Here is a 13,568-nt window from a genome sequence, read left to right as displayed (position 1 = left end):
TTTCAAATGTCCGTGGGACAATTTGAGGAGCTCCTCCAGAGACAGTAGAAGCGCATCTGACGAGACAAACACACACTTCAGGAACCAGTCGATCCGCAGCAGCTGTGTTTCTAGTTGAGTCACAATGTAAACATTTTAGTGCCACAGTCGTACTGACGGAAACACATTCACTTTCCATAGTCGCGGACACAATTAAGTTAGAAAAAAAATCAACGTATTGATTATAATATCGTAATCTGTAGCCTATAGGCTAGTGGGCAAACACAGCTGCATCTGTACAGCTGTAAACACAGAACTACAGCTGTAATCTCATGAGAAATGCGAAGTTTATTTTTGATTGAATGGCTAGTGACATCAACTGGACATTTCGTCACCTTTGTTTCCTTGTATGTGATTGGTTTAAGCCTTTTCTATCGTTGCGAGTGTTAAAAAAAAAAATCGACAATGAAACAGAAAAAATAAACGTTGTTTTTTCGATGCAGCACATTCGCGTTTGGTGTGGAAAAAAACGTAGCGATACAAAATGGCCCTTGTTGTGCTATGCACAATCCTAGCCCATCTCTCAAGCATTTAGTACTATGGGTCATTCTTAACAACTTAATTCATGCCTTCTTTTATTGTTTGTAATGTCAGGTATAACCTGACATATTAATACATCTTGGCCTGGTTTCACAGACAGGGCTTAGATTAAGCCAGGATAAGGCCTTGGTTCAATTAGAGAATTTAAGTAGCTTTTATAAATGTTAAGATATATCAGTGCAAGCTTCTTTCAGTTAAAATAGCGCAAACATGCAGTTTAGTCTGGGACTAGCTTAAGCCTTGTTTGTGAAACCAGTGGCATGACTGCATAAATCCTTCACATAATAACATTTTAGTGCCTAGCATATATATATATTAAAGTTGTCTTACTGTAATTTTAAAAACACAACTTATACCTCTCAGCACATAAACTGCCATGATAAGGTAGTACAGACAAAGGCAACTCCTTTTGGCATATAGGGCAAATCTATAATGACAAGAATATTTATGCAAAAAGTAAAAGTTAGCAGGAAGTACGCCATGTTTTAGATACAGTAAAATATGAGAAATAAACATTACCGCAAGGCTGTCTTCAGAAACATCTATGGCAGCTGCAGCAATATTTGTGACCTGCTCCTCCAAGTTGTCATTACAATCTGTATCCTCCACAGTGATTAGATCAATCTTCTCCTGTGATTTTAATATTATATTAACCTCCGTTACATTAGTTACAGTTATTGTCCTTGGTGTGTCATTGCGGATCAAAGACAATATTTTAAATTAAAACCAAATTGTGTGTTTAACATTTAGATAACAACTGTATTTTGCTGCTCACATTTGAATTGTGTTTGCACTCCTCAGCATGTAGAGCCAACATTTACAGTGGCATTGTAGTATTACAGGTGACACAGGGCACCTTTGGCATCTTTGCAAATTCAGCAGAATTGTAGGGAAGAGGCTGGGTGTCCATCTTCTCCTGAAGGGGCACCAAAAAAAGGAAATTTTTGCCACTGTTCGAGACAGACCGGATTTGCCGACCAGAGTAACTCTCTGTGTCCATGGAGACAAGAGTCATTTTTCTCTGGCCACTTCCTCCTGCAACAGAATTTGTACATAGGTAATGAATGGATCCTAAATGGCAGATCATCTGTAGTGAACTGAACTCTTCAAACCAGCTCAAAATCCCCATATTTACCTGTTGCTTTATACAACATCCACCGTCCTTGTAGTGGGCACAGTTTGGGGAACTCTTCCTCCATAATTCTTACTATCTATAAATGGATAATACATGAAAAGTCAAACATAATATTTCTAATTTAGAACAGGTAATAGAAAAAATTGCAACATAGCATATAGCTTTTTGAATACAAAAAACATACATATATACAAAATCATCAGACATACAGTTGCAAGAAAAAGTATGTGAACCACTTGCAGAATATGTGAAAATGTGAATATTTTTTATAAAATAAAAGAGATAATACAAATACAATTTATTTAGTGCTGTCCTGAATAAGATATTTTACATAAAATGTGTTTACATATACTCCACAAGACAAAAAAAAAATTGCTGAATTTATTAAAACGACCCCGTTCAAAAGTTTATGAACCCTTGACTCTTAATCCTGTGAAGAACTGAAGAACATTGGGCAGTTTAACTGCTCAGGACAAACAAGAGACTCAAGAACAACCATCACAAAAAGAACAGCCGTGGATCATCCAGGGAACGACACACAGTACTGAGAATCAATGGTTCATACATTTTTTAACGGGGTCATTTTAATAAATTCAGCTATTTTTTTTTTGTCTTGTGGACTATATGTAAATATATTTTTATGTACAATTTTTTATTCGGGACAGTACTAAATAAAAAATAACATGCATTTTGTATGATCTCTCATATTTTGTTAAAATTATTCATATTTTCAAAGATTCTGCAAGTGGTTCACATACTTTTTCTTGCAACTGTATAGTACTTGCATCCGTGTGTGTGCAGTCCTATTGGCACCACCTTTCTCCCTAACCCTGCCTGAGCCAGTTCCAGCTCCACAGTAGGCTTTGCTAGAGTTGTCGGTGAAGGTAGAACACAGACTGTAAGATCTGTACACTTGATAGGCACTGTCCTGGTAATCCGACCTTTGACTCTCTTTGCATCAGATTTAGCATTAAACATATTTGGAAGCTGTCTAAGAAAATGCAAATAAAAAACAGCTTTCAAAAGTATAAAGTGCATTCACAAGTGGCATTGAGTACAGAGATTGAGGGGTACTACACTTTAAAGGTCCCATGGCATGAAATTTTCATTTTATGAGGTATTTCAACATTAATATGAGTTCCCCTAGCCTGAATATTGTCCCCAAGTGGATAGAAATGTTGATCGGTGTAAACCCGAGTTCTGGCTGTCTCTCTCTGCCTTTGAGAAAATGACAGGCCAGACTAGCCAATCCTGAAGCCTCCTGGTTTGACGTCCAAGCAGGAACGGTTTCCTCCCTTTCCTCCGCCCAGAGAATCTGGCACGCCCATGCAAACACTCGAGATCATTAACGTTACTTGTGAACGAGTGAACACTGATTCTGAAGAGAGAGAAATATTTAAGAGGGTAACAAAGAACTCTGTTACTTTGAGCAACTTGTTGAGTCTACCTGGAACACAGTCTATAACTAAAGCAGTGATAGAGTTTCTAAAAGAAACACAACTAGCAAGAAGACTGTAGGTTTTTTTTTTTTTTTTTTTTTTTTTTTCTGGAGGTTTGAGCTGAGGTTGAAGCTGGAGGAGCTGAACACGCAGCGCTAGCTGAAGCTTGGGCTCTGATCTCCTTTTTTATTTATTTATTTATTATTATTATATATGTATGTGTGTATGTGTACATGTATGTGTGTATGTGTATATGTATGTGTGTATATATATATATACACATTTATTTATGATTTCCCAATGTGATCACACCTCAATCCTGTAGATGGCGGTAATGCACAAAGATTGCAAACTGCCAATAAAATTCACTGAAGAAGAAGAAGAAGAGTGAACACTGGCAGTTTCTCAGTGTTTGGATGTACAAATGAAAACAGAAGTCTTTCTTCAGTTCCTTCTGATCTGTGATCATTGATTTCTGATGTGTAGCTAATTATTTATTATTCGTGCACACGCTGCGGCTTCTCTCTCTCCCGACAGAACGGTGTTTTCGTGTTTTCTATCTTGTGAGTCAGTGTTTTGTATATCCTCGTCGCGTCTATCTGTTCTAAAATGTGCATACAGTCTTTTCTGTTTAACATCAGCAGTAACATCTTTAGAGATAAACCTCACACACGCCGAAGCTCGGCCTTCAACATCCCCGACCCCCAGTACTGCATCTGGCCCACAGCGGAGGCACCAAACGCGGCGTGAGATTAAGCAGAAGGGGGGTAAGCGTGAGGGTATCTGGGCTAGGCTAGCCAGCTTTCCCCACAATAAACTGGATTACATTCGATTACTGCTGTTGTGTCTTTGTTTGCGCTGTGTAAGTTACTCAATGCGCATCACTGACGCTATTCATATGATTGGAACATATCTAGAAATAATGCTTTAATCAAACTTACTAACTCGTTCATCTCGCTGTAATGGTACATTGCATGTGTTACAAAGTTGGTAGAATAATGATGAAGAGGACTCGGTGTGACTGGGACTCGTGTTTATTCAGAACTCTCAGATACAAACACAATAAACTCGCGCTGACAGACAACGCTCTCATAACTCAGTAGTTACTATAAATAACTTTGTTAGCAATCGCTCCGTCTCCGTGATGTCCTGTTCGCGAACGAATCATTCTTTTGAATCGGTTCTTTTTAGTGAACCGAACCAGTTCACCAAATCGGACTGAATCAGTGTTGCCAACTCTCGCGAGACAAATAAGCAACCGCAGCTTCAAAAACAAGCCCAAAACAAGCCCAATATTATTATATTATTTATTATCATCAATATTATTTATAATAAATAATTTTTTTATCAATAAATGAGCCTGCAACATATTAAACTGAAACCTCTCAGAGTTTGAAAAGCAAAAACAGATGTGATTTTACAAAAATCATCAAATTGCAATAAAGGACACACAATATCCTCCGATCAGCTGTGAACAGAAGAGGTTTGAAGAGTAAAGAGTGACATGGAGGCCAATTATGGTAACCCATAGTCGGAGTTAGTGCACACATATTAGGGGCAGTAAGTAGTGAACAACACACACACTGCAAACTGTGAAAAAGACAAGCCCTGCATCTCATTGTGCACACTATCTGCCCTAAATAGTACTGAAAATTACTAATGTCACACTATTTAGGATGGATAGTGTGCACATTGGGACACAAGCACTACAGCGCTGCAATATAGCCACATATTTAAAATAAAATAAATTCGAACCATACCTACTGTTATTATTAGTAGACTTGTTTTTTTATAATAGCCTGTAATTTTAAATACATTACAAAAATATTTTTTAAATTAAATTAGGTGCCTCTCCTCCCTCTTTCCTCTCCATCTCTGCTTGTGCTGTGGTTTGTAAAAATGTATACGTCTATTTAAGTCTACTAACTTTCATTACGTGCATTTATAACGTCACATGCCTGCACGTTGAACGCGATTTTTCTTCAATGAAGGGGAGAAGGAGGCGGGTTATAAAAGGACAGATTACTACAGCACTTGTATCGTTGCACTGAATGCCTGTTGTGAGAAGACAGTGTCAGTCAATGTATTGGACAAAACAGCGACCATAAATGTAAAGAAACGAAGTTGCTTATTATATTTTCCTAACAAGCAACCACATTTTTTAAAATAAGCCCAAAAAACCGCAACCCGCGACTCGTGATTTTTTAACGCGACTTACCAAAAAAAGAAGCCCAAAGTCGCGTGTTATACGCGGACTTGGCAACTATGGACTGAATCGTTCTAAACGGTTCGCGTCTCGAGTCAGCGCTGATCCATAATTTACTAACTTTCTGACATGAGTGACAGCCCCTCTGACTAGAAATAAACTAATAACCTGAAGTATATTCTAGTAACTACAACAGTTCACCCTGAACTGAGACATGCTGAGAGAACTGATGAGAAGTGAACACAGGTCCATCTGTCTCTGGCAGACTCGTGCCTCGTTAAACCACGCCCCCTCCGCTCATTTAAAATGCAAAGATGTCAGCCAATCACAACAGTGGGCGTTTTTCCTGAAGTCTCACAGCAGACACGCCTCTTGAAGCAGGGCATTCAGCCACAGGGCAAACAGCAGTATAGAAAAAATGCCTTTTATTTCTAAATTATGACATTTTATGATGTAAAAATCATACTAACAATATAAGTACACCTCAGGAAACACTATAAAATAATAGAAAAATGCCATGCCATGGGACCTTTAATTATTTATTAAAATTATTTAATTTAAAGGTTATATTGTCAAAATTGTACAAACATTAACTTTAAATAATGTGTTATAATTCTACCTCTTTAAAGCCTGGTACACTCTGGCAGATGTATCAGTGGTGGTGTTAAAAGGCTGGACTGTGCTGTTGCTAGAGGGAGTAATAGTGCTGATAGAGGCATGTGGAGGCGTGACAGGTGTAGAAACAGGGGTGTTGTGACCTGCTGACAACTCCCTAGAGATGGCTGTTACTAGAGCCGTATGGAATTCCAAATCTGCCATTATTAAAAAAAAATAAATACATAAATAAATATACAAATAAATGTAAAAAATAAATAAATAAATAAATACATAGAAAAGCAAAAAAACGAAAATCCAATAAGCAAAGAGTTGAAAAAATGAAAAAACAAACAAATATTGTAACTGTAACGGGTGCGTGCAGGCAGGAAGACATAGACACAGAAGATGAAGATTCAAACAGGTAACTTTACTTATAATGAAAACAGGTAGTGATCCATTCAAAGAAGACTAACACACACACACACACAACCCATACTGTTAATGTGATCGGACAGAGAATGAACGTGAGGGTACAACTTAAATAGGAACTCAAACAAGATTAATAGAACACAACTGAACGTTGACCATGGTAACAAAGGAGTGGCGGGAAGTCAAACAAAAGTCAAATAACTAAGCTAAATAAATAAGACAAAGTGAACATAACTGTGACAGTAACAATGTGTAAGTACTCAGAGCTTGAAGTGCAAAATATTGGGGGACAGTAATATTGTTTACATAATGACCATGTATGCTATGTATTTTATTATATAGTAAATATATTGTACGGTTTAGTACAATATTAAAATTGTAAAATGTCACAGTTCAATGTTAATCATTACAGAGACTTAACAGAGAACAGAACTTGAAAGTGTTAAAGGAACACTCCACTTTTTTTGAAAATAGGCTTATTTTCCAACTCCCTTAGAGTTAAAAAGTTGAGTTTTATCGTTTTCAAATCCGTTCAGCCAATCTCCGGGTCTGAATCTGATTAGACCGTTAGCATCTCGCTCAAAAATTACCAAAGACTTTCGATATTTTTCCTATTTAAAACTTGACTCTTCTGTAGTTACATCATGGGCGTCGGAACCATTGTATGTGCGTGGGACAAGACTCACCCATTTTTTACGATCAATGATATTGGACCCACTCGCGTTTATCGTCTCTAACATTCAGCACATGTCTGTTTACCTACCCCTAATCGATAAACACTTATTATTAAAAACGTTAGACGCTTTATTTCCACTTTCCTAATATTTTCTTCATTTTTATTGAAAATAAATGCCTTTCCGATTTGATATGTGATGGGAAAACGGAGAAAATTGAGTTCGGCGAAAGCCCATGAGTTACATTGTGTAGCTACTAAGACCGATGGAAAATGAAAAGTTGCTATTTTCTAGACCAATATGGCTAGGAACTAGTCTCTCATTCCTGCGTAATAATCAACTTTGTTCAACTCTGTTCAACTCTGCGAACTTTGCTGCCGTACCATGGATGCAGCTGTGGCGCAATGATATTACGCAGCGGCTGAAAGACTTTTCATTTAAAATGATGACAATTTAAATGTTTGGGTTGAACTGTTCCTTCCTTTCATGCTCATGTGACTCCATCTTCTCTCTTTTTTCCATTTTAGGTCTGTAAAGTCTTGGACAGAATGTCAGCAATCTGTAAAAAAAAAAAAATCAAATAAAACGTTTGCTTTGCTCTCTAGCGAGAATATTCCTAACAAAGTTGGTTATTTGATTTCACAGCATAAGTGTGACATATATAATACATAACATGCAATTGACACTCACTGTTCAGTTCACCATAGCTGCTCTTATTCTGCAGGAAAGTTTTCATTTGGCACACCCCCTATTACCATCAACCACAGGACAGGTCATATACACTACCTATACAGATAGGTTTGAGTTTATAATCTCATACCAACTGTAGATTCCCTTACCCAGGTCTCTGAAGAGGTATATTTCATGATGTTCCAGCGCATAATAAAAGTGATTTTTCACTTTGTCTCCTCCAGAACATACTGCTTCAAACAGCTTTCTCATTTTGCCCTGGTTGGTTACTTCTGCTATTATCTCTGCATATTTTTCATCATGTATCATGCGCCGACTTTTTAGCTCATCTACTATTGCCATCACTGAAGTAACCCTTTGAACAAGCGTGGCATAGTTCCAATCCACAAACTGTGCCACTAAAAGAATGAATTAGGTTATAGCATACATTGTACGGTTAGTAGACATAACCTTAAAATAAAATCGCCGCTTCTCCCACTTACCAAATCTGTTCATCGTGTTGGATAACTGCGAATTAAAATATGCCGATCAGCCGAGATATGTCAGGTATTGATTAAAAAACGTTTTAAACCCGTTCTGCTCGGGGCCAAATGCTGCCTTCATGTGCTATCAGAATTATCGTAAATATTAGTTTCCTATGTAAAAAATTGGAAATGAACGCCCTCTCAAGTCAAAATTTGAATGCGAGGAGCTCGTAATCCGGACTTCAGAAGTGGGAAGTAACTTCTGATAGCACGTGAAGGCAGCATATCTCCACCATAGACAGTAAAGAACTCCACCCACTGGCAAACGTGGCAATATTTGAAAAATGCTGGCTCCTCCTTGCTAGAGCGCTAAAACCAGGGGTGTCCAAACTTTTTTTAAAGGGGGCCGGATTTGATATTGCGGCCATGCCCGGGACAGTCCTCAAGCTATACTGTCAGCTCAAGCTTTTGTCAAATCTGTCATGTTTCAAAGAAACAAAACATGTCATATATATATATATATATAGTGATTATAGTATATATATATATATATATATATATATATATATATATATATATATATATATATATATATATATATATATATATATATATATACTATAATCACTATATATATATATATATGACATGTTTTGTTATATATATATATATATATATATGACATGTTTTGTTTCTTTGAAACATGACAGATTTGACAAAAGCTTGAGCTGACAGTAGAGTAGCTTGAGATAAGACATAGGAAATGTATAGATATTTAACAATATCTGTAAAACTTTCATCAACCAAAAAGTTTTAATGGGTGAAATTGTAATATTATTACGGAGTTAGAACTCTATTCTTATTTAAATTTAATAAGTGCTCTATTTAGATAACCACAGGTAAAACCACACTACAAAACATGCTTTTCTGACTGTATTTCTGTCTTTTTTCCAGTCCAAATATCTAAAAATTCTTAAATCAAGATGCTTTTACTAAGGAAAATTACATGATTTTTTTCTTGATTCCTGGGGGAAAAAAAATCAAAATGAATTGAGTTTTTGCTTGAAAAAAACTAAATTATCTGCCAATGGATTAGAAAAATAATCTTCCAAAATCTTCCTTAAAGATTCCAAACAGAAACATTATTTTTCTTACCCCATTGGCAGATATATTTGCTTCTTTTAAACAAAAACTCACTTCAATTTAATTTATTTTCCAGAAAACAAGAAAAAATATCTAATGTCATTTAACTTCTCGTAACATCTTGATTTAAGAATTTTTAGATATATTTAGACTAGAAACAAGACAAAAATACTAAATGACAGCATTTTTTTGCAGTGCACAAGGCAAAAAGTAATTCATACATACATACAAATACATATATACACACACACACACACACACACACACACATATATATATATATATATATATATATATATATATATATATATATATATATATATATATATATATATATTTTTTTTTTTTTTTTTTTTTTTTTTTTTTCTAAATCTAGAATGGTATTTAGTCTATAGACGTACAAATGCACAAAACTGCAAGTTTATGACAAAAAAAGTCTGCAATTTGGCCTTTATTACTCATTTAATCTACATGTCTACATTACAAATTAAATAAAATTAGATATTAACCTACATTTCTGACAAATTACCATGGTTACACAGGTAGTTACCACAGTAAATCCATGATAAATTCGAAATGCGTTGCGTTGTTTGAAAAGTATTTTGAATCGGCTCAGCTGATTTGCACGTTAGTGTTGTTTATTAAGTCAGCGCTGTTTAACTGGATTTAAATTAAATCAAATCAAATCGCAGAGAGATTCGCAGCTCGTACCGGAGACCTTTGCGCCGAACTCGAACACTTCTGACGGGCTGTTTAGTGGGCGCGTGATCGGGACACTCAGCAGGTAAACACATTTGTTCAGAGCAGGTTCAGATCATAGACCGTAAAAAAATATGGACGACGCGACTTCATTGACTTCCGCTGACCAAAGTTGAAGCTTTCATAGGCCCGCTCACGGCGCTGACATCTTGGGACCGAGTCTGCGCAGTAGCGATCTCGGGACCGGAGTTGCGCAGTAGAGAACAGGAAGTAGAGGCGCGATTATCAAAAGCCCGCCCACACTCTCGCAGATGCAGAACAATTCATTTTGTTGGTGTGAAATAAACAGTTATGGAAGTTTAGAAATTAAAGCTAAAGCTCCAATCTCCTCCCAAAAATCCAGAAAAAAGTCCGTTAGTGCCTCAGTGACAAGTTCATTCAGAGAAGCCGTCAATCTCAGCTGTCAATCATGACGTCACACCCCTCGTTTTTATAGCATCAAATAACTCACTAAAACTAAACTTATTTAAAAAACGAACACTTGAAATGAAATTATTGTAATAAAAACTGCCTAAAATGACAGAAACCATCTTTAGGAAACAATTATTTGAAGTGTAATTAAATTGTTTAGTGTGTCTCGCGCCCATTCTAATACATGGAGAGGCGGGGTTTAGGAGCTATACTGGGACCGGCCACCGGGGGGCGATCGAGTCGCGAAAGCTTCAATTTCTGACTGAAGCACTACAGGCTTGGTTCAGATCTATGGTTCAGAGTCAGAGCTCGCGAGTTGCGCAGAGCACAAGCAGCGCCTTTTCGTTCAGCTTTGGGCGCTGTTTCCCTGGCCTAAAGTCTAGTACTGCCACCTTGCGGTGACATCGTGAAACTGCATGATTTGTAAATGATCCGTGACGGGCCACATATAATACATTTTAATAGACGCGCTGCGGGCCTTTTGAAATTCATCCCCGGGCCGCATTTGGCCCGCGGGCCAGACTTTGGACACCCCTGGCTAAAACCATATATATGTATACATAGATGCCTCATTCGACTGCTCCAGGCACGTCGACGCGCCGCCATTTTAGAACGGTCAACACTTCAGATGCTGTCAATCATCACTTGTATACAAATAATAATAAATAAAAAAAAAAAACACTGCGCAGCCTCTGTAAAGCCCAGCGCGATTTAAATTCCCGAAGAAATTGGATAACCTTTCACAGGTGAGAATGTGTTGGATTGTGTTTTTATAGCCTTTGTATTAACTCAATATTAGGCCCTACGTTACAGGTTTTTAACTATGGTTACTTTTTAATGTCACGTTCTTCACGTAACATTTGTTTGATAATAAGAGGCTTCACGGTTCTTGAATTTCAATTTCCAGTATTCAAGGATGTGAAAACAAACATTGACCTTTGAAAGTGCTTAAATTAAACTAAATCTAAGAGTAGTTAAAAAAGAGAAACCAACATATTTCTGCTGTTCCATACGTGTGCCCTTCTGTCAGAGAGTTAAAGTGCATATCCATTCAGCGAGTGCAGTTTTAACTTCAATGCAAAGTAAAAATTACACACAATTCACACACAAATACACACACAGTTTGAGGTTAACCTCGCTCATAAGTAAAGGGTAGTTCAACTTAGCTGTGCACATTCATGCAAATGAGGAGAAAGACAGAAATCTAAAGGTACCAGATGAAGCTGCTTCGTTCGTCCTTGTAAACTTCTAGAGATAAATCAGAGTCCAGAATATTCAATAGTAATTTATTTGTCAGGTAAGAATGTTTAATTACAAAAATACAGTGTAGCCTAAACCAATTCACAAAGTTATCAATTTATCAAGAAGAGAATCCTGAATGTAAAAACAGATGCACAGTAATTTCAATGTGTCGTGAAAGGAAATGAACAGCATAAAGGCAATCAAAGGCATAAAAGCAGCTCTAAATTACATAAAGGCAAGTGTATGGCATTGTGACATCATCATTGATGAACGTCAGTGGATGATTTTCAAAGTTTAATCTCAAATCTATTTACTTTGCAAGCACTGTAAAATTATTCCTTATTTCTTTTTTAAAAAACATCAATTTTATTAATATAAACGCTTTCATTTTAATATATTTATTCATATAAAAAAGTCGAATAGCCTAACTATGGATGATGGTGTAGGCCTATACAATATTGGCTTTTTAACAATAAGCAGTATACACATTTTTATGGCTTAAAAAAGTTCACCTAAAAACCTGACATTTTCTTCCATGTAACGCAATGGTCAAATGTTTCAAAAAGGTCACACATTCATCCATTTCAAACACAGCCTACAAATTCTGGTATATTAAATGAAGACTGTTCCTTTAACTGCATGTGACTGCATCTTCTCTCTTTTGTCCATGGTTAGGTCTAAGTCTTGGACAGAATATCAGCAATCTGTAAAAGTACAATAAAAGGTTTGCTTTGCTCTCCAGCGAGAAAATTCCTTACAAAAAAGTATTTGACATATTAAACATGCAATGAAAATGACACTCACTGTTCAGTTCACCGTAGCTCCATGTTCTTCGCCAGGTTCGGCTCACAGTTGTCCACCTCACATTGGTTTTCAGTCGTCCCACCTGTTAACAACAACATGACAGGTCATATGTATGCAGGTTTGAGTGGTGTCAAATGAATATCAACTGTAGTAGATTATCTTACCCAGGTCTTTGAAGAGGTATAGTTCATGATTTTTCAGTGCGTAAAAAAAATGAGTTTTCACTTTGTCTCCTCCGCCTTCTAGTACTTCAAACAGCTTTCTCATTTTTTCCTGGTTGGTATCTTTTGCTCTGATCTCTGCATATTTTTCACGTTGTATCATGCCTTTATTTTTTAGCTCATCTACTATTGGCATCACTGAAGTAACCCTTTGAATAAGGGCTGCTTCGTTCCCATCCACAAACTGGACCTCTGGGCATAAAATAACGAATTAGGCAATAGCATTGAAACAAGGCTATATTTAAAAGTTTTCTTAATTTACGATTATAAAAAACAAACAGACGGGTAAATTGTTTAATACAAAATAGATATTTAGACGTTCAAACTATTTGAGTTAGGCAACTTCAGATCGCGCCGTTTCTCTCACTTACCAAATCTGCTCATCCTGTTGGATCACAAAACTTGATCCACGAATTAAAATATGCCGATCAGCCAGGTAGGCCTACCTAGTTTGGCTATAACTCTTGATTATTATAATTATTATTATTATTATTTTACTCTAACCACTTCTAACACGCGTTCGCAAAATTCAGAACTAGTTTGCCGAGTCCCGCGAAAACGAAAGCACTTTTCAATGTAAATAAAATGGGCTGGGCGTATAACGTCGTAAAACATTACGTCCATCATCCTGTACCAAATAGCATCACGCTATTTGTATATATTATTAGTAGGCTAAGTTACACAGCATAGCTGTGATATTTAATGAAATAAAGAGACTCGATGATGATTTGCCTTTGGTTTAGATAGCCTATATGTTTTTAAATTAATTATTTCC

General features: G+C 36.6%; 1 protein-coding gene and 1 long non-coding RNA gene across 2 annotated transcripts; both read right to left on the bottom strand.

Moving 5' to 3' along the window:
- Positions 1-6,362: 6,362 nt before the first annotated feature.
- Positions 6,363-8,516, bottom strand: LOC307127274. Its single transcript, XR_013816614.1, has 4 exons — positions 8,232-8,516; positions 7,899-8,147; positions 7,750-7,807; positions 6,363-7,618 (listed from the first exon to the last, which is right to left on the bottom strand). It is a non-coding gene; the product is annotated as an uncharacterized lncRNA (long non-coding RNA).
- Positions 8,517-11,792: 3,276 nt separating this feature from the next.
- On the bottom strand, positions 11,793-13,568 carry LOC307127271 (apoptosis-associated speck-like protein containing a CARD). The gene is made up of 4 exons (XM_079818402.1): positions 13,165-13,568; positions 12,737-12,985; positions 12,573-12,654; positions 11,793-12,472 (listed from the first exon to the last, which is right to left on the bottom strand). The coding sequence occupies exons 1-3, from the start codon at positions 13,175-13,177 to the stop codon at positions 12,581-12,583; spliced, it is 336 nt and encodes a 111-aa protein (XP_079674528.1). The 5' UTR covers positions 13,178-13,568; the 3' UTR covers positions 11,793-12,472; positions 12,573-12,580.

Source organism: Gobio gobio (assembly GCF_949357685.1).
Source record: "Gobio gobio genome assembly, chromosome: 6".
Lineage (NCBI taxonomy): Eukaryota > Metazoa > Chordata > Actinopteri > Cypriniformes > Gobionidae > Gobio > Gobio gobio.
This window is presented reverse-complemented; position numbering and strand designations above follow the sequence as displayed.